The sequence below is a fragment of the Natator depressus genome, chromosome 5 (assembly GCF_965152275.1).
Source record: "Natator depressus isolate rNatDep1 chromosome 5, rNatDep2.hap1, whole genome shotgun sequence".
Classification (NCBI taxonomy): domain Eukaryota; kingdom Metazoa; phylum Chordata; order Testudines; family Cheloniidae; genus Natator; species Natator depressus.
The window spans coordinates 24,838,368-24,863,347 of NC_134238.1; the positions used below are offsets into that span (position 1 = coordinate 24,838,368).

The 24,980-nt window shown below is 41.0% G+C and overlaps 1 protein-coding gene across 1 annotated transcript in view; it reads right to left on the reverse strand.

Annotated features, from left to right (window-relative positions):
• The window catches only part of LMBRD2 (LMBR1 domain containing 2), a 56,980-nt gene that overhangs the window by 21,395 nt on the left and 10,605 nt on the right, over positions 1 to 24,980 (reverse strand). The window contains exons 2-8 of the mRNA XM_074952477.1: positions 18,217 to 18,446; positions 17,559 to 17,659; positions 13,376 to 13,471; positions 12,211 to 12,378; positions 10,366 to 10,576; positions 7,265 to 7,339; positions 6,279 to 6,392 (exon numbers count right to left, since the gene is read on the reverse strand). Of these exons, the coding sequence (XP_074808578.1) occupies positions 6,279 to 6,392; positions 7,265 to 7,339; positions 10,366 to 10,576; positions 12,211 to 12,378; positions 13,376 to 13,471; positions 17,559 to 17,659; positions 18,217 to 18,390 (939 nt within the window). The 5' untranslated portion in view covers positions 18,391 to 18,446. The remainder of the gene's footprint in view (positions 1 to 6,278; positions 6,393 to 7,264; positions 7,340 to 10,365; positions 10,577 to 12,210; positions 12,379 to 13,375; positions 13,472 to 17,558; positions 17,660 to 18,216; positions 18,447 to 24,980) is intronic.

Sequence of the window (24,980 nt, forward strand, 5' to 3'; positions counted from 1 at the left end):
AAAACCAATTTGGAGCTGAATGGGTGTGAACATAAGAGAGCTGTAAGAGATAGTTAAGAGGCCACACCTAAAACAAGGCCTAAAAGAGTCTGCCCTGAAACTAGGATCATGTGGGCAGAGGGTTCTAATGGGTGTTGTTTTGACCAGGTCTGTCTGTGGGTGTGGAAAAGACTAGCTGGAGAAGGGTAGATAAGAAACTGAGATCTGGACTACACTAAAAAGTTAAGTTGATCTAAGTCAACTTGCATTGACCTAGTTGTGCATGTCTCTACTCTTATACAAGGAGTCCACGGACTTACGACGCCCGACTTACATCGGACGCCACTTACGCTGCTTTTCAATTGACTGCCCATTTTGCCCTTATGATGCTCGATTTGCATAAAGTTCACTTGAAATCACTCCCTGGTTGTGTTATACGGGCATGGAGCTGCAAGGGGTCACTTCTGATTGGCTTTGAGGCAGCAGGGTAGCTTGTTGCTGGGTAGTTGTTGCTGCTTATTTTTGATTGGCTGAGCCCAGGGCCGGGAGCCAATCAGAAAGCTTGAACACTGATTGGCGGAGGCTTAGCAAGTGTGCCGTTCTCCCTGGCTTTCGGGGCCTGTGTTGCCGGCATTCTGAGCAGCATATGCGAGTTTATATGTTTACTTGAATTCTGTTTACAAAATACAGTGTACAGTAAATACATTGATATTGCAACATTAGTCATCTATAATTCATTTAATACAAAAAACTGGGTTATTGTGGTGAAAACAGCGTGTCAAGCCTTGGTTCAGGAATCAATCCCCTCTTCATACCATTGATTCCTATGGGAAAGCGGTTTCAACTTAATTCATTCCTCAGAATTGCGTTGTGTGTCCTAAGTCCAAGGACTCCCTGTATTTGTCTTCTGCAACCATATGCACCCCATTACAGCAACTCAATAACATCACCACCTCCCCGAGCAATGCAGAGGCCTGGTTGACCTACTTAGGTCAATGCACTGTGAGTGTAGATACTGCATCAACTGTATTGACCCAAATAGTCCTCCAGCAGTTGTCCCACGATGCCCCCTACTGCTGCAACAGTGGCCAATCCTGTCACAATTTTGAACTCCACTGCCCAAGGTTAGAGAGACCGGAAGCCACATTCCCCCCCCTTTAAAGCCCCTACAGTCTTTCTGAAATGATTTTTCCTGACTGACTAGCTTGATGAGCACACCCACTAGCTCATTTTTGCAAGCATCTGATCCTGCTGGCTCCAAGCATGCATATAGACTATCTGCATATAGGCAGATGAACTCCTGCCTGAAGCAGGAAAGAATTCACAGAGCATCTCAGCATGTGAGAAGAGACTGTGCAAACACAGCTAAGAAACAGCCAAAGAAATATAGACATCTATGTGCAGATTGCACAGGAGATGCTGAAATGGGGGCAGAACGTGGATGGAAGTGGTGTCATGGGAAAGTGAAGAAACTCCAGTAGGCAAACCAGAAGGCAAGGGATGCAAACAACAAATCTGGTACTTCCACAGACCTGCTTCTTCTAAGATGAAGAACATGCCATACTTGGAGGGGAGCCCACTAGCCTCCTGCCTATGACTGGATACTTTGTGGGACCCTGAGACAGTGACCCCCAAGGCACATGGTGAGGTGGAGGGATGGTGGCAGCGATGAGGAGGGGGACTGAAACCATGAGGTGAGTCAGGAGTTATCAAACTCCACTGAACTCAAGCCAGCCCCACCTGGTGAGTGCAGGTGAGCCCTGGTAACCATGAACATACACTATGCCTTGTAAGAATTTTTTACCTTTTCATTTCCCAAAAATCTCATCTCCCTTCCTCCCTTGGCTGCCCACCTGCCCTTCTTCCCCGTTTAAAAATGGTGCCCATCCCATCTGCAAGTATAAAGAACAAACATTGACTTTTGATGGCTTACTTGTAATATGTTAGAAAAAAAATTATTCTCTAACATTTTACTAATAAGTAACATAATAGTCTAAATACACAATCCACATCCAATCACTGTCCTGCGCTCAGAGAGGTAAAAGAACAAGGCAGAGGTGGTGTCCGCACTTCCATTCTTTGGTTTGTTGGGCTGGACAGGGGACCACATGGAATACTTTGGTTATCTGAACAAGAATGTCCCTTTTATCCTTGAGTGATCTTGATGAAACTTTCATGGAGATACTCTGGAATAGTCTCCCAAACATTTCAAGGCATTGTAGTTTGTTTCTTCCCCTGCAATAGGACACTTTCCCACACCACTCTGCAATGAGTTACACTGCCACCATTACAGTAAATAGGCTAGCAGCATATGGGCCTGGGCTGGTTTCAGAACACCAGTTGAAGATTGGCTGATATCTCCCTTCTGGGGGTGACCAATACACAGAGAGACAAAATCACCACTGCCTGCGAAGATATTGACAATATTCACCACACTTTCCCTCTATAGCATCTAAAACATTCTATGCAACAGTACACCCTCTTCCTTTCATGGTAGACCAGGGCCTGCTCACTATGGTTTGACCTACAGAGTGGTGCTGTAATAAGGCACTCCAAAACTACAGTGACAATTGGCATTTCTTTTTAAAGGTATTTAGAGGAATAATGTAAGGGAATGTTGAGACTTATCTTTCCCTTTCTGTTGTGACTGTAAATCTTAAAAGGTACCTGATCTAATCAAAAGCCCTCTGGTGTGGTGGCTTGAGAGGTGCTCCCTCCACGCCCGCTGAACATCTGACCTTATCAAGAGGAGAAAGAAGTGGACTAGGAGGATATGTTCTGTGAGATCCCTCCAGTCCTCTACGGCTACTGGCAATGAACAAAGGGGTTGGAAGGGGCCATAGGCCATGGTGAAGGACCAAGAATGAAGAGATCAGTTGCTTCAAGAGAGGCAAAAGGTCTGAAAGGTGCATTGAGAAGTGCACCAGGATATCAAGGGTTTGCTAAGCAACTCAAATGTTGCAGAGCATTATCAATCTACATGTCCAAAGACCCCAGACTCAGCAGCCTTTCTAATCCCTGGTCACTACTCTACACACACACACACCCCTACCTCTCTCCCCCACCCTCCACACACCTCATAACAGATTGCAGCATGGTATGAACCCTTACCACTACCACTCCATGCCAGAGGCAAAACGAGGAGAATCGTAACCATACATATAGCAACGTGTGAAAACCACAAGATCAGCCACGATGCACTACATATTTCGTAACATGACAAACATACATTCTTAATATGTAAATGTAAACGTTTATTGTTTATTTGGATTTTTACAGTACTGGTTACCCTGTTACAGTGCTGATAAAATGTGTTTACCTTTTGTTTTTGCACTTTAATTTTGTTTCCTGTTTCTTTGCACATAATAAGGTTCTATGCTACATTACAGAATTCATAATGGGAGTCAGTAACTCACCATACGCTCAAAGGCACACTAGTTCATAAAAGCATCACATAATACTGGTGTGGCTGACTGCTAAAATAGACTTTTAAAGCCTCCCTGAGCTGACTACATGGCTGGCATTTCTAATAGCCATTGTGTCTGGCTATTCAAATTCAGCAGACAACCAGTCCACCTCACCCCTCCACCCTTCCGGCAGCCTTTTTTCCTTTGCCTCTCAGATATCAGGCAGTACACAACAACATGCAGCTATGATGATGGGTATTTTTGCCTCACTGATACCCAAGCTAGTGAGTAAACAAGACCAGCAACACTTCAATCTACCAAAAGCACATTAAACAGTCATCCTGCTGAGCTAGTGGTGAATCTTTCTTTGGTGATGTCTAGGTAGCCAGTGTATGACTTCATGAGTCGGGGCACAAGGAATATGCTGGGTCCCTCAGAATCACTACAAGCATTTAAGTACTGCCAATGGTAATGTGCTGGTCAAGAAAGAATGCCCCTTCTTATAGCTTTTGGAAAAGTCCTGTGTTCTTAAAGATGCGAGTTTCATGCAACTTCCCTGACCAGCCCATGCTGATATCAGTGAAGTGTCGGCCGTGATCCACTAGCACTTTCGTAACAACAAACAGAAAGAGATGCTTTTCTATGTATCTACTAGCAAGGTGAGGTGATGCCAGAACAGGGATATGTGCCCTATTGCTGCAAATCCACTCTGATTTGCTGCATATTGCCAATAGTTACAGTCCTATGCAGCAGGAAATGCTTAGTGGCCTTGCAAACTTGGATGACAACAGCCCGCACTGTGGATTTTCCAACTCCAAACTGATTGGTCACTGACTGACAGCAATCTGGCATTGCAAACCCACAGAACTTGATGGCCACTTGCTTCTCCACTGTCAATGCAGATCTCATTCTGGTGTCCTGCACTCGAAGTCTGAAGCAAACTCAGCACACAGATCCAGGAACGTGGCCTTTCGCATCTAGAAGTTCTGCAGCCACTGCTCATCATCCCAAACCTGCATTACAGTGTGATTCCACCAATCACTGCTCGTTTCTCAGGCCCAGAAGTGGCAAACCACAGCGTGGAACTAGTCCATGAATGCCAGCAGTAACCTGACATTTTTATTCACTGTGCCCAACATCCAGTTATTGTGATATTCCTCATCTCTTTTTCCTCATCACATCCCCACTTGTAGTAATACTCATTCAAGTTCCACAAAGGAGAATAGCGCATCCTGTATTAGCAATGGTCATTTAAATTTTGCTGTGCTCTACAGGGTCCATGCTTCTGTCAGGCAGATGGCAGAGACCGAAAAGCAGCACGTAGGACTGTGGGAATTTTAAAAAACAGTGCAAAAGTTATGAGATAGAACAAGCATTATGGGATGGGAACTTGACCTTTAGTTCTCAGAAATCCCTGGGTAAATTGCTGCTATCCCACAAAGCACTGCAAAAATGTTTAACAAAGCATTGAACCAGATGGCGGTGCAGGGAATGCTGGGATACCCACATTTTCCATTGATGCAACCATTTGGTGCGAGAATGCACAGTGACGACACCAACAGCCAAGTGTACATGCACCCAAGTGATATACAAAAGCTGGCAACAGTATGCCAATGTAACTTGTGTCAAATGAACTCTGTAATGTAGATTTGGCCTAAGCGGGACTTAGAGTACATCTATAATGCAAATGGGAGGTGTGACTGTAGCAGATGTATGCATACCCAAGCTAGCTTTCATCTAGTTAAATCAAAGCGACCTTGAGTAACAACAACAGTGTAGTTGTGGCACCACGGGATAGCTACTCATGTATGGGTCCTGGGTGGAGCTCTGCTTGTGGCATGCCTACATATGTTACAATCACACCTCCCAGTTGCAATGTACACATATCCTCAGAAGGAGAGCAAGAAAGCCAAGCACCAGTCTGTAAGCCCTAGGAAAAGATGTGACCCTGGGAAAAGCCTAGAAAGAGGTTCTGAGTCAGGAGTCCTGACTGAAAGAGGTTTAGGCCTGTTAACTAAGAAATTACTACTTTTGCTTTTAGTTTCTTTTGCATTTGGAGAAGCAGAACTTTGTACATTCCCTGTAAACAGACAAGATTGCACTGAATAAGATTCAATCATCAATTTCTACTCCCAACTAGAACAACTTACAAGGCCCTGAACTTTGACTAGCTGCTAAAGTTAAAAAGGAGTAACAGGTACAAAGATGACTTCTGCCTATTTTTTGATCGTGTGTATTTAATTCTATTTATAAAAAGAGACGTGAAAGGAGTATTTCAAAACTGAGCATTTCTTTCCCCCACCATTTTATTTCTTTATCTCCCCAATAAGAAAAGGAGTACTTGTGGCACCTTAGAGACTAACCAATTTATTTGAGCATGAGCTTTCATGAGCTACAGCTCACTTCTTCGGATGCATGCATCCGATGAAGTGAGCTGTAGCTCATGAAAGCTCATGCTCAGATAAATTGGTTAGTCTCTAAGGTGCCACAAGTACTCCTTTTCTTTTTGTGAATACAGACTAACACGGCTGTTACTCTGAAACCTCCCCAATGAGTTTCTTGTGCTTTCACTACGATTTCTGTTTGAGATTCTTCATTAGAGCACATATAGTGCTATGCCTCATCACATCTATTTAAAACATGCTACAACATATCATAGGATAAGCAATTTTTATTCCTATAGATATTCCTTTTGAATTTCATACATTAATACATGTTTTGTTCCACTTTCAGAAACAGAACAAACAGGTACAGTTTTATGAGCAGAATAAAAAAAAAATCATGAAAATTAAGGATCTCAGTTTATTTGTCAACTATTTAAGAACAAACAATGGTCTTAAATGAATAAGTTAGCAAGAGAAGTGATGTTGCAACAGAAACTTATCGAGTTACCTGTTTGTGAAGTTTGACCAGACTTTTCTCACTTGGATAGTTGTTTTGCCTGTCATCAAAATCTTCATAGTCATCCATATTCCTACCCATTCTTTCCTGGTATTCAGTAGGACACTGGTAGGAAAAGGAAAATAATTGAATACTTCATTTATGGAAGCAGAGCATACATTACCAGTAGGATATGGTCTTTTATTGAAGTCTTAAAATATTTTTTTTTGGAGAGTAGATGCAACTGAAATGCATTTCACTTAAAATATTCAATTTCTTTCCCCTCCGATACTGCAAAGGATTCACTTATAAAAGTGGAGTCTGCATTTCCCTGTATGTAAATGATCACAATCGAAGAATATAAAAAAAGACATATCTTGTTAAAGAAAAATGTATTTTATTCAAGTTTGTATGAATAAATTCAGAATAGGATACAGTACATAGAAGCAGAAAGAATATTTATTTTTCAGTTATCCTTTACAATGTAATTTTAGTGCTAGATATGGAAAAAACTATATATCAACCACCAAAGAATAGCTCAAACTAAATTTATAGAAGACAAGCAATTATATACACCATACTACACAGATGTGATTGCATTGAGAGGTTGACTCTCATAAGAAGAAATTATAAATTATAACTCAAGTGTTAGGTCAGCAGATCATCAAGATGAAAATCTTTTTTAAAAGTTACATTATGTTCAAAAATGCTCTGTGCTTGCTTTCCATATTCTAGAAGAAGTCCTAATACTATAAACAGAATCCCAATTTAATAATTTCACATTTCATAACAACATAATTAGGACAGCTGGTATTCAACTGAGCTTTTAAGAATAACAGCTTTCAAAAGGTTTTCATTTATTGAAACAAAATAAACTGCGAGAAAAGAAATTCTCACATTGGACAAGAGTCTTAAAAGGGCTAAAAAGTCAGATTTTGATATGTTCAGGAACTTACAAAAGAGCAAGAATCTCTAAAACTGTAGAATTCATTAATTACCTTTTTCAATATTGTATCAACGCATTTTCTCAAAGGGTGATTATACTTGATACCCTCATTCACTTTACGGACTTCCTGTTTAAAACAAAACAACCCAGAAACATTACATGTCATTTCAGTGTATGAAGTGGCTAAAAGCTCTTAAGTGGAAATCTTGTGACCCACTAGAGGTCCTTGCCAACCCAAATGATTCTTCAAAAATTTTGAAACTTCTTACCAATGAATGTTGCTGAGCTTTATTACGCAAATCAACAATATAAAATAATTTCACAATATTCCCTATAGTATAGGAAAGTAAATCAGAAGAACTCTTGGCATCAAATAGACCTACAAATGCTATCATGTCTGTGCGTGCACACAAAACAGAAACTGATGGTCTGTTTTTAATCAGGCACATTGAGGGGAAAACGCTTTTTGTTTTAATTTGGGGATGGGAAATAAGTTTTATTCTTGCCTGATTTTGTCATGTATTGTTTAATATTGGTATGTGACTCAATGTGAGTGGGTTAGAAGACATGCAAAATGAGCCAGGGTGCACTGCTAGTGGCTTTAGATATTTGTTGTGGTGACTCACGTGGGAAGTAAACTTGGAAGTGGCAGAAAGTGACTCATCCCAGGTTCCTTCAGAGAATCCCCTTGTTGCCATTAAGGATTTTTTGAATATTCTGTAATCCCTCTGCCTAGGTATTGCCCTCTCACCTCTGGTTGCCACATTTCAAAGAATGTTTGACAAGCATCAATAATAGCTGAGTAGATGGAAGATGCTGCCTGACACACAGGCAAGTTTTGTCACAGCTGTTTCCACCCAAGAACTCAGTGATGCACCAGGCTTGGACAGGTCAAAGAGATGGGGGAGAATCATATCTTCCTCCATCCAATTGGTAATGCATAAGATAACTATTTTATATGAGTTTACTCAAGGATCTGGGTGTTTTCTGTGCTCCTACAGGAAGACTGAAATCTACAGTTCTTCTGGTGTACTAGTGACAAGTTTATCTGGAGATCTACAGTTGAATTCTCTGAGCTGGTGTCAGCACTGTTTGAGGTCTCAGGTATTATTGCCCTTGAGAATTTCACCAATGTCAAGGAATGTATTATATCATGTGACGCACAGATATCCAAAGCATAGTGCATTCACTTTCAGAATAAGTTCATAACATTTCAAACCTTAAAACCACAACAAGCTTTCAGATACTAGACATTTTAGCACTGGTTTTACTTTCTAGAACTAATGATGCCCTCCCTGAGTGTTGTAGTTCTTGTGGGTTGCAGATATTGGACCTCAAAATCTGTAAGCAATCCCTCCAGCCAGGAGTGCTTTTAAGGCAATAAACTATGACTGAATATCAGAAGTTCTAAAGGCTCAGAAAGCATAATTTTCAGTTCATAGATCTGCAAAATTGTCAGTATCTCTCACCAAAACATCCCCAGAATAAGGAGATGAAGTTTCCGCTGCCATTTTATCCCACCTGTGTTAGGATATAGATATTCAGGGCTGTCTGCAAAGGCCTATACTTTAAGAATTTAAGTGTATTCTTATCACTTAGATAGTTATAGAGGTATAAAAGAAAGAATCAAAATCACTGTCTGCCAGTGTAAGGGCCTTCTCTTACTGTGACAGTCTGAGGCCCTGTTCTTAGGCTAAGGCCTTTGGCTAAGCAGCAGAGGCAGCCATAAACTGGGAAGCGACCGGTCACATCCTTACATTCCAAACTAGTCACACTGAAATAAGGTGCTATTGGGCTGTTAGGAATACAATCCTGTCCTGATAATGCCTATCACCTCCAGATTAATGGAAGAGCCTAGAAGATTTAAAGAAAACTTAGTTTGATAGCATCCTGTCTGGCAAGAACTCATTTATCAATAGCTGGGATGTGAAATCCTCATTTTTTGTTGTTCTATCACTGCAGTCCCCATTTCCCTATTGTTTGTCTGTATAATCTATGTCTGGTTCTGTGATTGTTTCCGTCTGCTGTATAATTAATTTTGTTGGGTGTAAACTAATTAAGGTGGTGGGATATAATTGGTTAGATAATCATGTTACAATATGTTAGGATTGGTTAGTTAAATTTCAGTGAAATGATTGGTTAAGGTATGGCTAAGCAGAACAAAGTTTTACTATATAGTCTGCAGTCAATCAGGAAGTAAGGGGGGAATGAGAACAGGGAATGGGGGTGGGAAATTGGAATCATGTTTTGCTAATGGGTGGGGAATGGGAACAGGGACACAGGCAAGGCTCTGTGGTGTCAGAGCTGGGAATGGGGACGCTGAGGAAGGAAACTGGAATCATGCTTGCTGGAAGTTCATAATAAACATCCCATTGTTTGCACCTTCGGACTTCGGGTATTGTTGCTCTCTATTCATATGCCCCCTAACACACTGTATATATGTAGGAAGAGTTACCATACCATACAAATCCCCACAAGTGTCAAATGCATAATTTTATGGTCATGGGCACTAGAACAAGATAGTAAATACTAGTTGTTGAATTTCTTTGATTCACACTTTGTTCTTAATAGAAGATTTGATTCTGTTGCTCACTGGCAAATCACAGGAATGAAGAATAATGGTAGTGCATTTCTCAAGAGAATCTCTTTGGAAAACAAATATACCTTCTGTTCACTCATCAAAAAGAAGTATAAATAGAATCAAGAAACAGATCCTGAATATATTATTACAAGATAGATTTTTAAGAATGAAAGTTTTTAAGTAGCGCACAAAAGTGTTAACAGTGTAAGCTGCATGAGCATTAATGGGGTCTGTGCACTAAATCTTTATGCATGCACCCTTTATTGATCAGCACTGATCCAAGAGTCAACACCTGATGATTGCTGTTCTTGTTGCTGATGCACCACATCAAATTACCACCATGTAGCCGTTTGTAAGCTCTTCAGAGCAGATACTGTTTTTACTTCTGATTTTATACAATAATTAGCACCCAGACTGGGACCTCTGGCCACTTCCATAATTTCATGACAGTAACTTTCTAAAGTAGGCTCGTGTTACTTAAGATGTTCCTCCTTTTGAGGAAATGTGGAATTGAAGATGAATAATTAAACCCTCCCCACTTTATATTTCTTAATTCAAATTAGGTTGTTCACCTCCATAATATCTTCTAAGTTCTCCTCTGCATCTGCTTTTTCAGTCATCAGTTTGGCAACCTTGAAATAAGTCTTCATGAGAAGGTACCCCTTTTTTGCTCCATTCCAGTGAGAGCGTGGAATTTCTACCAAACCATACCCCAACAACAACACAAGAAGGAAAAGACCCCATGTGTTGGCAGCTGCTATCCCAATTGTCTGAAGCTGGTTCCTAAAACAGAAAAGTGACCGCCAGTAAGTAATTACGTTTTCACATACACAGAACCAAGATTAGTTTCCTATCTACTACTCTGTCACACTTGAAACTGCTGGCATTGTCTATATCTTCCAAGTCTTTGAAACAAGCCAGAGGTTTCTCTTGCAGATAGGCCACCTCCCATGCTAAAGCACTGAAAGGGTTGAGTATCCACCACCAGGCTAGAGCAGTCCCCAGCTTTCCTTAACATGCTGCCCCGGAAGATCTTCTTGTCTATCATACAGAGACTAAGCTGGGGAGAAAAGGAGAAGATGACAAAGATATCCTGAAACGAGACACCCCAGAAAAAGCCACCAAGAAGCCTCTGCCTTAAACGAGCAACGTGAGTGCTGTTCACCAGGTGCACTCATACGGAGTGCTGAGAGGCAGACTATACTGGGAAAAACAACATACAAGAGTCACCTTTTCCTGCCTCTGAAGCTTAAGGGGCAGGGGCATGCAAGGGGAAAGAATAAATCAGAAAATCCAGCAGCAAACTTGCTGGAACAATAGATTACCATGCCAGAGATGATGGTAGAGGTTTATATTAATTTGTAATATTTTCAAGTGTCTTTTTTAATGCTAGCAAGTTTCTTTGTAAATACTACATTCCAGGATTTGAAAAGACGTTTATTGACTGAAGTCTTCCATTTCAAAGTTAACTGCAGATAAAGGCCCAGATCAAAAATTTAAATGTGATCCCAGAAATATTTAAACAGACAATACTACCACAAGCCTTCCTAAAAAAACCTGACCAATAAAAGTTTTTCCAGAAATGCCATCTGAAAAGCAAGTGCTAGAGAGAAAATATTGGAAATCAGACTAAACCATATACAAATTACACACACACACACACACGTCTTGAAAAAAAAAATCATCAATAGAAATAGTAGTATATTCAGGGAAAGTCTGGAGCAGAGGTGGGTAAACTACGGCACGTGGGCCACATCTAGCCTGCGGGACCATCGTGCCTGGCCCTTGAGCTCCTGGCCTGGGAGGCTGGCCCCTGGCCCCTCCCCAGCTGTTCCCCCTCCCCTGCAGCCTTACCTTGCTATGCCGCCGGTGCAATGCTCTGGGCGGCGTGGCTGCAGAGCCCGGCCGGACCTGATGCTCTGTGCTTTGCGGTGCGACTGCCTGTCCTGGTGCAGCCAGGCTGCCAGCCACCGGTGCTCTAGGCAGTGCGGTAAGGGAGTAGGGGGGTTGGATAGAGGACAGGGGAGTTCGGGGGGCGGTCAGAGGGTGGGGAACAGGGGGGTTGAATGGGGGCAGAGGTCCTGAGGGGCAGTCAGGGGTGGGAGTTCCGGGGGTGGTCAGGGAGCATGGGGTGTGGATGGGGCAGGAGTCCTGGGGGGCCATCAGGGGGTGTGGATGGGGGCAGGGCCATGCCTGGCTGTTTGGGGAGGCAGAGCCTCCCCTAACTGGCCCTCCATACAATTTCAGAAACCCGATGCGGCCCTCAAGCCAAAAAGTTTGCCCGCCCCTGGTCTAGAGCAAATCCGAATTCTAGGTTAGATTAGTACTGCCCAAATTCTCCATTGCAGAGATATTGTGAGAAATATAAACACATTTTAAAAAACAAAGACAAATACTTGCAGTAGTATTACTCTTACCATTGTAGATTGAAATTTGGATTTACAGCCACATATATTAAAAATGCTCCAAAAATCAGCAAGTAAGTGCCATAATAGATTGCATTCTCAATCAATGCAGTTTTAATCTTTCCAGTAATGGAGAATCCTCCTGATCTAGCATATGACTGCATGAAAGGTAAGAGAATCCTAGAACCAAACAAAAATACATTAATGATGTAAGATTTTTCCATCTTACCCTATTTGCCAGTTTTCACTTGCAGAGTTCTCCTAGCAAAACCTGTTACCTAGTACATTTGTGTTCTCTTTAGATACATCTAGTTGACAGTAAACCTTGAAATAACTTGTGTTTAGATTAATATCTATAGACAGCTTTAGTATGAAAAACCACCACTTATAAGAGCACTACAGGCTTTTCTCCTCTTGGTCGTAGTTTCACATTAATACACTAACCAATGTATCTAAAACAAGGCATACACATATTGTTTTCCCTCTAAACATATTTGTCGCAGCTATTGCAGGCATGTGCCTTCTCTTATGTAGCTCTCAAATTCCGCTAAGTCCTTTTTATAGCCTCTCATAATGATGAAATGTAGGATTTGTTCTTACACACATTTCTTGGAAGAATTCACCCTCAAAAAAGAGAGCACTGCTGAACAGAGAGACCTTGTAACATTTTGCTCTTGGGCAGGAATGGTTTTGTTTATTTGCTTGTTTTGTTCTGTGCTAAGATTATATCTCTGACTCAGAATATTAGATATAGATTGTGGCGCTTGCTCCCCCAAGAGTATACAGAAGCAATGACAGCACAGAATAAAAACATTTTTATGAGCTTCAGAGTGGCCAGAGTAAGGAACATTCAGTCTGCTACACCAAAACGCTTTAATTTTGAATTTAGTTAAGTATATTTGTCTTGTATTAAGTTTTACTGTCAGTGCTTGGGTTTTTAATTGGATATATTCCTCATTAAATCCCCATTAGTTAATGGGAGTTAAACATGTTTAAATGCTTTACTGAAACTACGTTAGAAGGTATTTGATTTCAAAACAATTTTCTTCTGCCAGACCATCAGATGACAATGTAAGAATCTCTCGGAATGAAATCTTAAAAGGTATTTTGTAAATACTAGCAACTTTTATTTTCAGAATATATATTGTGGTCTTTGCAATCTAGTTCCCTCACTTACCAGGTTAAGAACTGTGATGTCCAGTATACTACACGCCAGAAGATTGGCATAATTCCACTGGGAATATAACTCCATGGTTTGAAACACTTATGTTTTCTGTAAAAAGGTCAGAGAGCCACATGTTAATTGTAAAATCTAAATATCATAATATTCATCACTTCTATCCAGAAACTATTTTCAGTCTTGCCACTGCAGAAAACTGTTTTAATTAAATGTTTTTGCATGACTAACTTGTTTCGTAAGAGATTTAGTTTATAGCTCACTTAAAAATTATGCTGATAAATACTGGCACCAAAAAGAGCACATATCTGGACAAGACAATTTCTCTTAAGGGGGAAAAAAAAAAAAAAAAAAAAGGGTAGTCCCAACTGGCATTCTATCAGAGACTCACCAGAAGTCAACTAGTAAGACAATTTTTTTGGTTGTGTTCAGTAAAGCATGTTCATATTTTTCTTACATAGAATGTTTCTTTTTCAGAGAACAAGATCTTAGAAAAGGAAGAGCCAAAGTGAAAAACAGTAAATGGTTGTTTTCCCTTCTACGTATTCTGTAATTATTTCTGAGGGGTGGGATTTTCAAAAACACCTAAAGGAGTGGGTGCATAACTCCCATTAACTTTCAATGGAAGTTGGGTGCATAACTTCCTTAGAAGCTTTTGAAAATTCTACCCAGAGCAGTCATTACTAACAGTGCAGTTACCTAAGCATTTCCATTATAATTCAGTTTGAGAGTCAGTCACCTTTACAAAAAAACTTTCACTCAATGGGCTGATACTTTCCAAATCTAGTCTTTGCCTGAGAAAGCTGGAAACTTTGAGCAAAACCACTCAAACTGCTGAGTACAAGGAGTGTGAAAAACAAATGCTTCTAATCACCAAACACATTCCTCTCTACAGAATAACTTTATCTGCTTGTGTATCAAAGCAGTAGGAACAGAAGGGATAAGAAAGTTACATTGTTTGACAGAGATAGCAGTTATTGAGAAGTGTTTTGGAGTGTTCCAGTGAAAAGTTGTTTTTGATTTGCCTGAGTTATTAGCAATTTGCACATGCAGAGTAGTTTAATCAGAGATATTTTTAATGATCTGCCTATGTCCCAAACTAAGGTAGGCTGCATGACTAACATGATTGCAGACAAAAAAAAAAAAAAAAGTTTTATTTAGTTAATGTTTTTGTTTTGCTCAAAAAGAATTTGAAGAAAAGCTAGCTGAAGATTCAAAAAGTAACAGCAATTTTTTTTTTAAAGTATATCAGAATCAGAAAGCCTGCTAAACCACCAGTGGGGCCACTGGACAATTGAGATACTAAAGGAATACTCAACGGTGATCAGGCCATTGAGGAGAAACCAAATGGATTCTCTGCATTGGTCTTCATGGCTGAGAATAAGAGGGAGATTCCCAAATCTAAGCCATTCTTTTTAGGTGACAAATCTGAGGAGCAATTCCAGATTGAGGTATCATTAGAGAAGCTTTTGTAACAAATTGATAAATTAAAAAGTAATAAGTCACCAGGACCAGATGGTATTCACCCAAGAGTTCTGAAGGAACTCATATGTGAAACTGCAGAACTACTAACCATGGTATGTAACTTATCATTTAAATCAGCTTCTGTACCAGATGACTTGAGGATAGCTAATGTGATGCCAATTTTTTTAAAAGGTTCCATAGGTGATCCTGGCAATTACAGGCCAGTAAGCTTAACTTCAGGACCAGGCAAATTGATTGAGTCTATAGTAAACAGAATTATCAAACATATAGATGAACATGATTTGTTGGGGAAGAGGCAACAGGTTTTCTGTAAAGGGAAATCGTGCCTCACCAATCTACTAGAATTTTTTGACGGGGTCAACAAGCATGTGGACAAGGGTGATCCAGTGGATATAGTGTGTTTAGATTTTCAGAAAGCCTTTGACAAGATCCCTCACCAAAGGCTCTTAAGCAAAGTAAGCTGTCATGGGATAAGAGGGAAGGTCCTCTCAGGGATCGGTAACTGGTTAAAAGACAGTAAACAAAGGGTAGGAATAAATGGCCAGTTTTCAGAATGGAGAGTGGTAAATAGTGCTGTCCCCCAGGGGTCTATACTGGGATCAGTACTCTTCAATATATTCAGAAATTATCTGGAAAAAATGGGTAAACAGTAGGTGGCAAAATTTGCAGATGATACCAAACTACTCAAGATAGTTAAGTCCAATGCCAACTGCAAACAGTTCCAAAGGGATCTCACAAAACTGGGTGACTGGGCAACAAAAAGGCAGATAAAATTCCGTGTTGATAAATTAAAAGTAATGCACACTGGAAAACATAATCCCAATTATACATATAAAATTATGGGGGTCTAAATTAGCTGTTACCACTCACGAAAGATCTTGGAGTCATTGTGGATAGTTCTCTGAAAACATCCACTCAACGTGCAGCGGCAGTCACAAAAGCTAACAGAATGTTGGGAATCATTAGGAAAGGGATAGATAAGATGACAGAAAATATCATATGGCCTCTATATAAATCCATGGTATGCCCACATCTTGAATACTGCTTGCAGGTCTGGTCGCCCCATCTCAAGAGAGATATACTGGAATTGGAAAAGGTACAGAAAAGGGCAACAAAAATTATTGGGGGTAGGGAACAGCTTCCATATGAGTCGAGTTTAATAAGACTTGGACTTTTTGTCTTGGAAAAGAGACAGCTAAGGGGGGGATATGATTGAGATCTATAAAATCATGACTGGTGTGGAGAAATAAGGAAGAGTTATTTACTCCTTCTCAAAACACAAGAACTAGGGGTCACCAAATGAAATGAATAGGAAGCAGCAGGTTTAAAAACAAACAAATGGAAGTATTTCTCCACATAATGCACAGTCAACCTGTGGAACTCTTTGCCAGAAGATGTTGTGAGAGCAGAGACTATAACAGGGTTCAAAAAAGAACTAGATAAGTTCATGGATGTTAGGTCCATCAATGGCTATTAGCCAGGATAGGCAGGGATGCAAAACCGTGCTCTAAAATGTCCCTAGTCTCTGTTTGCCAGAAGCTGGGAATGGGTGACAGGGGATGGATCAATTGATGATTATCTGTCCTGTTCCTTCCCTTTGAAGCACCTGGCATTGGCCACTGTTGGAACACAGGATACTGGACTATATGGACCATTGGTCTGACCCAGTGTGGCCATTCTTATGTACAGTGTACTATAGTAAAGAGATGTGATAGTGGTTTATTTAAAGTTGTAGAAGAGATAGTAGGATAACGTATTATTTGAGAAACAGAAAGTCTTATAATTTAAGACTGTTGAGCAATGCATACCCATCAAGGGGAAAAGTGTTGTGCATGCCACCTTAATGCTGGTATCTCCTGACTTTTCGGTGTTAAACAACCTTAATATTCTCCACTTTGGGGTGACGAAATAACAAAAATTTTGCACATACACATCAATTTGCATCCTAGAATCTCAAAATAGCTTACTGACAATTAACTAAGCCTCACGTCTCTGTGAGACGAGTAAGAGTATTACATTAATTTTTCAAACATGGAAATAGCACAAAAAGGTTAAGAGATTTGTTCATGGTCAAATGGGGAAAAGCCAGAAAGAGGATCCGGATTTTATGATTTCAGTGCTTCAATCATCACACTACAACTCTGACATCTGAGTGTGATTTCTTCTCTGCCAGCAGACAGATATAGAGCACCTATCATAACTTTTGAGTTGTCTGAAATTTACAGAGGTCTACAGTCTTGGATATAACGAATACATAAACAAAGGAAAGACTGTGTGTCTCTGAAGCATACTGTCAAGGTCAAAAACCCTAATAAGCATTAGGTCTGTGGAATAATAAAAGAAATTCACAAAAGCACCTCTCTTGGCATATTCAAATTCCTTCTAAAAACCTCAGTTCTCTTGTCTTGTCTATGACAAAGTGGAGGAGGAAAGGTAACAAAATTAAAAACAATTAAAAATAAACAAAAATAGAAGCATTGAGATCTGCAGATACCTTAATCACAAGATCTTATTGTCATGCTTGTCCCTCCTGACAACATTGCCTGTTATCAGCTTTCAATCACCATGTCATGTTCAATTTAGAGTGCACTCTCTCCAGCACAGGTACTAGTTCTTTATTTGCACATTTTTGCTTACTTAAAAAGTATGCTAATGCTTTTAATATTGTGATGCAGAAAAACAAGACCGTTCTTTGTACCTTGGAGCAGAAGTAGGGTAAGATCCATTGATGATGTTGTTGCTGCTGCTGCTTTCTGGAGGGCTGGAGTTAACAGCAAGTTTGCATCGATTGTATATAGTCTAGAAGACAATGAAATCATCATGTAAACAACTATTAGGAACAAGGTGAAACAGTTATTGAAAAAAACAAGAATAGGGATACAAATCAAATTTGGCACCAAAATTAAGTGAAATGCTAATATTTCCATGGCTTTTCACTTTTAATTCTAGTAAGGCAGGTTTAAAAAAAAATTCCTACAGTATTTGCATCCCAGCACTTAACTAGTGCATAAAAAAATTGAGAGTGAAATTGATGAAAAACTGACCAGAAAAAATAGAGTGAAATCAATTAGTTCATTGTTCAAGCTGAGAGAAATACTAAAATTAACAGCATAAATAGTGAATTTTAAAATTCAGTTCGCTGATTTTAAATATATTTTTAACTTGACAGAACTAACAGGACATTTTATTCAACTTTACAATTTTTAAAAGATGCCTTTTTAATTGAAAATTCTTTGTCTTATAGAGATATTTTCTACTGATTTATACAACTATTCTTAGTGTGTAGTGTATTTTGTGATTTTTGTTTTAAAATAGAGCAATAACGTACTAAGCTTTACAAAAATGGAAAACCTTACCGTACTAACATCCAGAGGCAATATAAATACTATAAGAAAGCAGAGATACCAAGCCAGCAGGGTTGCTATGATCACAAGTCTATGTTGTTTCTTGAAGTCTCCATACCGATGAAGTATGAATAAAGCCAGAAAAAAGACAAATATTATCTCAATGCCCAAAGCTGCACCACTCATTATTATATATTCACTCCAACCAGCCAATGCAGCTCACTTATGAAAGTGGATCATAACTGTAAGACAAAAAACACATTTCATTACATTAAAACAGAGGTCCTCAAACTGTGGGGCATGCCCCCCTAGAGGGGAGTGGAGGGGACGGCCAGCCCCACTGGGGGAGGGGAAGGAGCGCCACCTAGCCCCACTCCACTCCCAGCTTTGCTCCGGCCCTGCCCACAGCCCCATTCTCAACCTGCACCCCTGGCCATGGCTCCATTCCTGGCCCTCTTACCCCATTTCACACCGCGTCCCTGCCCCGAGCCACGGCCCTGCTCCCAGTTCCAGGGACGCTGGGGAATGTGGACAAGGGTAAGGGAGGGTGCAACCCTGAAAAGTATAGGGACCACTGCATTAAAACCTCTAGAAGATACATATGAAATAAATGAGCACTGAATGCTCAAAATATGTTTCTATGGAAGCTTACTGACACACACTTTTTAAGTTTATATAAGAACAGCGTAGATGAATCATCTGACTTTCAGAAGGATCCTACTTTTCACCTAAATTTTCCATATAGTTTTACTGAGGCAGGTGACCAAGTTATCTGTCCAAAAACTTCCATGGTGAGTCAATGGCACAATTGGTATTGGACACTAAGATCCACCTGGCTTACAGTCATTTACTATAGTCACAAAACAACACATTATCCCACAGTTCTGTTAGAGAAAATAATGCATTCCTCCAGTCACATTTTGTAATATATTTATAAGGCTCCCCCTTCTCGGTCTCAAGTACTTGATATCAGATAGCATGAGTGACAACTTCTTGTTCACTAGATGAGAATATAGCCTTAACTTTTCAATTCGATTAACAGCAGTAACAATCCAATACGAAATTCTGCTCTTATTTCTAACACTAAAACATACTATTTTACCATTATTTATCTCTAGCATAAGAAACTAGAGAGCTTGAACAAAGAAAAAAAAAGATTTGGTAAGATACCAATTTCATTTTCAGCAAGATATTGAGAATTTTTTAAAATTAATGCTATATACCTTGATCGTATATTTAGTTATTTACTAGAGACAAGGTGGGTGAGGTAATATCTTTTATTGTACCAACTTAGGTTGATGAGAGCTTACACAGTTTTTGAGCTTACACAGAGCTCTTCTTCAGTCTGGGAAATGTACTCAGGGCTTGTCTACATTTACAATGCAGCTACACTGCTGTAGTGCTTTAGTGAAACCGCTACCTATGCCAATGGGAGAACTGCTCCCAACAGCGTAGGTATTCCACCTCCCCAAAAGGTGGCAACTATATTGACAGGAGAAGCCCTCCCATCAACATAGTGCTGTCTACTCCAGGGGGTTAGGCCGGTATGACTATGTCACTCGTGGATGTGACTTTTCCATACCCTCTATACGACAGTTATACCAACTGTAGTGTAGACCAGCGTCTTTCAAACTTCGGATTGCGACCCAGTACTGGGTCGCAGCATGGCATGCACTAGATCGCTCATCAATAGTCCCGTCGGTGGTGCTTCCCAGCTAAGGCAGGCTAGTGCCTACCTTTTTCCACAGCCCAAACCCCTCATCCCCAGCTCTGTTGGGTTGCAGGCATCAACAATTTTCTTCAACTGGGTCACCAGAAAAAGTTTGAAAACCACTGCTTTTGGCCACGGTTCACAGTGTTACAGCTAAATACAAGGTAGAGCAGATTGTTTAGCAGAACTATTTAACATATTTCAAAGGACCAATCAGGGTGAAGCAGCCCGTTAACATCCCTTCAGTCATAGGGAGGCGAGGAAAGGAAAGGAATGGGTGTGGGAGTTGTTAGTGGGTTATATATTATTGTAATAAGCCATAAATTTACTGTTTATATTCAGTCTATGATTTTTAGCGTCTAGCAAAGTTACAAATTTAAGCTCCCAGACTCTTCTTTTGAAAGCATTGTGCAAGTTTCCTTTGAGGATGAGGACTGATATGTCAGATATAGAGTGATGGTGTTCACCCTTAGGTGATGTGATGTTTTTGTCTTATCATTTTCCTGTACGAGTTCATTCAAGAGCAGAGTGATTGTCTGGTTTCACCCAGATAGTTGCTACTGGGGAATTTAGTGTACTGGATGAGGTACACCACATGTTGTGATCAGAGCTTTGGAACAGAGCGCAGAGCTGGAGCGTGGAGCAGCTCCGGAGCAGTGAGGTTTTTGAGCTGCAGGTTTTTGCCTGGAGCTGGAGCGGAGCCGGAGTACAGCTCCAAAGCCCTGGTTGTAATAGGCATGTATAGGACCCATGGATCTTGAAAGGTGTGTTCTGGGGGTGTTAATCATTGTAGCAGCGGAGATACATCTGCAGGTTTTGTATCTTGTTCTGGCAGGGCCTGCTGCCACTTTGACTTGGTGTGTGCTGGTCTCTGGGGAACTTGCTTCTGGGGATGAACTTGGAGAGGTTGGGGGGTCTGAAGGCCAGAAGAGGGGATTCAGGAAAGATTTATTTTAGGATGGGGTCCCTATCAAGTATGGGTTGTAATAGTTCGATGATACCCTCTATGGGTTCCAAGTGGGGTGATAGGTAACAACTAGGGGTGTGCAGTCATAGTGTTTTTCTCCCCCTGTACTGAAGCAGGTCCTCTTGGGGTAATTTAATTTAATGGGGCAGCATTACTTTTTATCAGTATCTGTGTTTTCTCACTGATGCTTATAGGTTTTAATACAATGGAAAAATCTACTGTGTTTCATCATATGTAATTTCAGTACAAGAAAAAAAAAAACCAGCAACATGATAGAATTTAAAATCCTTCCTTCTCTGTGATGCTCTTCTATCTTGTCTTCAAACAAAACTGTCCCTTAAGAACATAAGAACAGCCATACTGGGTCAGACCAAAGGTCATTCTAGCCCAGTATCCTGTCTTCCGACAGTGGCCAATGACAGTGCCCCAGAGGGAATGAACAGAACAGGTAATCAAGTGATCCATCCCATCATCCAACACCCTGCCCCAGCCCTGAGACCTCTCCCACCCTCCGAACCCCTCGGTCCCAGCCCAGAGCACCCTCCTGCACCCCAAACCCCCCAGCCCCACCCAGAGCCCACACCCCAAACCGGATCCCTCACCCCCTTCCCCAACCCCCCTGCTCCAGCCCAGAGCCCCCTCCCACCCTCTCGAATCCAGCCTGGAGACCCCTCCTGTATCCCCAACCCCCACATCCATGGCCCCACACCAGAGCCCACACCCCCCAACTGGAACTCTCACCCCCTCCTGCACCCCTACTCCCAATTTCATGAGCATTCATGTCCCACCATACAATTTCCATACCCAGATGTGGCCCTCAGGCCAGAAAGTTTGCCCACCCTTAGGCACTGATGGACCTATGCTCCATGAACTTATCTAGTTCTTTTTTGAACCCTGTTATAGTCTTGGCTCGTCTGGCAAGGAGTTCCACAGGCTGACTGCGCGTTGTGTGAAAAAAATACTTCGTTTTGTTTGTTTTAAATCTGCTGCCTATTCATTTAATTTGGTGACTCCCCTAGTTTTTGTGTTATGAGGAGTAAATAACACTTCCTTATTTACTTTCTCCACACCAATCATGATTTTATAGACCTCTATTATATCCCCCACTAGTCGTCTCTTTTCCAAGCTAAAAAGTCCCAATCTTGTTAATCTCGCTCGTATGGCGCCTGTTCCATACCCCTAATCATTTTTGTTGTCCTTTTCTGAACCTTTTCCAATTCCAATATATCTTTTTTGAGATGGGGCGACCACAACCACATGCAGTATTCAAGATATGGGTGTACCATGGATTTATATAGAGGCAATATGATATTTTCTGTCTTATTATCTACCCCTTTCCTAATGATTCCCAACATTCTGCTAGCTTGTTTGACTGCTGCACACTGAGTGGATGTTTTCAGAGAACTATCCACAATGACTCCAAAATCTCTTTCTTGAGTGGTAAAAATTCATTTAAACCCCATCATTTTATATGTATAGTTGGGATTATGTTTTCCAATATGCATTACTTTGCCTTTATCAATATTGAATTTCATCTGCCGTTTTGTTGCCCAGTCACCCAGTTTTGAGAGATCCTTTTGTAGCTCTTCGCAGTCTGCCTGGGACTTAACTATCTTGAATAATTTTGTCCCTTACATTCATCAATCGTTTTTTTTTTTGCTGTGCTCACTTTTCCCAGTTACTTATTCTATGTTAGAGGAAGGCATCAATATGATGCCATGTGATGGAAGTTGTTTTTACAGTTTTTTTTTTTAAATCTAGAAAGTTACACACAAAAAACCTACAATAAAAGAACACAGACGGCAAAGACAAAAGTTACTCAAAAGTTATGAAATTCAGAATTAAGGTTGTCTATGGAACCTTAATTTGGCCCCTTATGCATATGCAATATGAGTTTTTAATTACATCATCACATACTACTTTGACACAGGAGTCCTGTCTCATTCAGTGAGCAAAGGGTACTCACTTAATGAGCAGCTATTCAATATTTTGTTTTCTCCTTGTGCAACGTGTGGCCCACGCCTTACTGAACATTATTCAAATGCTGCTTTGAAGACATAATTATTGATTTCTTCATGGGCTTTTCTAAGGCACTCATCACTATATTATCTGACTGCTTCACACGCATTAATTTGTTTTCATAACACTTGTGAGATGCATGGGTATTATTATCCCACTTTAGCAACTGGGAGGAAGAGGCAGATTAAAGTCAGAAGTGTCAGCTAATTTTGGATGTCCCCATTTGAGACATCTAGGACCTGATTATTCGGCATATTTAGCATTATAAAGCATTTTAAATGTCCAAAGCACAACTCCCACTGACTTCGGTTATGCACTCACTGTTTCAGCACTTGTGCAAATCAGATCCTAAAGGTCTCAACTTGGACACCCTGAAAATGAGGAACAAAATTAGTGATCATCTGGGAAAAGTTTGGTTTAAATGACTTGCCTAGCATCACACAGGAATTCTGGGGCAGAAGCAGGGACAGAATCCAATTCTTCAGAGCAGCATTTAACTGCTTAAGCATAAAACCATCCTTTCTGTTCCTGCAAGCCCTTTCCTCATTCACTACACACCTTCTGTCTCCTATGGACAACTGTCTCCTTCACTACCCAACCCTGATTCTTCCTGTCACTGAGTAAGACGAGGTCCTGTGGAAAATATAGAATCACATGACAGGAAGGGACCTCAAAAGGTCTTCTAGTCCAGTCCCCTGTACTCAAGCAGGGCAAAGTATTTTCTAGACCATCCCTGAGAGGTGTTTGTCTAATCTGATCTTAAAAAAGTGCAATGATGGAGATTCCACAACCCCTAGGCAATTTGTTCCTGTGCTTAATTACCCTGACAGGAAGTTTTTCCTTATGTCCAACCTAAACCTCCCTTGCTGCAATTTAAGCCCATTGCTTCTTGTCCTATCCTCAGAGGTTAATTAGAACAATTTTTCTCTCCCCTCCTTGTAACAACCTTTTATGTACTTGAAAACTGTTCATGTCCCCCTGCCCCAGTCTTCTCCTCTCCAGACTAAACAAACCCAATTTTTTCAGTCTTTTCTCATAGGTCACGTTTTCTAGACCTTAATCATTTTTGTTACTTTTCTCTGGACTTTCTCCAATTTTCCCACATCTTTCCTGAAATGTGGTGCCCATAACTGGACACAACACTCCAGTAGAGGCCTAATCAGCATGGAGTAGAGCAGAATTACTACTTCTTGTGTCTTGCTTACAAGACTCCTGCTAATACAAACCAGAATGTTTGCCTTTTTTTTTTTTTTTTTTTTGCAAGTGTTACAGTGTTGACTCATATTTAGCTTGTGATCCACTATCGCCCTCAGATCCCTTTCTGCAGTACTTCCTAGGTAGTCATTTCCCATTTTCTGTGTGTTCCTTCCTAAGTGGAGTATGTGGTATTTGTCCCTATTATTTACTTAGGCCATTTCTCCAGTTTGTCCAGATCATTTTGAATTTTAATCCTATCCTCCAATGCAGGACAAAGCAGGGGTTCTCAACCTTTTTTTTCTTTGTAAGGCCCAGCCCACATTCTATAAAAACCTCCAGGACCCAGTGCGTGTCGGGGGGAGAGGCGCACCTCAGGGCTTCAGCTGCTGGGTGAGGACAGGGCATTAGCCCCACAGTGCACCGAGGCTGCAACTGCTGGGCAGGGGGTCCTCAGGCATAGGCACAGTTTGATTTCTATTTTGGAAGTGTAAGGCCCAGCTGGGCTCAGTTCAGCTCCACATGGAGGGGCCCAGGGAGGGAGCACCACTTCCACCCTCTGACTCACCTCAGCAGGCCACCCAGCTTATTTAGGTTGGGGGGGGGGGGGATGGTGCAACCAAAAATTATAACTCAGGTCAGAGGGCTCAGTTCAAAAAGACTGAAAACTGCTCAGGGTGCAGACAGGTGGTTAGCTAGGGGCTGTGTGCAGGCAGGGGGTAGCTCAGGGTGCAGGGAGAGAGGCAGCTAGGGGCTGTGGTTGCTCCTCCGAGGACTTTGCCAGTGCAAGAGCCAGGTCCACCCGCTCAGGTGGCTCTTACTACTTGTGCAAGTAGTCAAAAGGGGGCTGGGAGCTGAGGAGCAGCCACAGCTCTGGGCACCTGC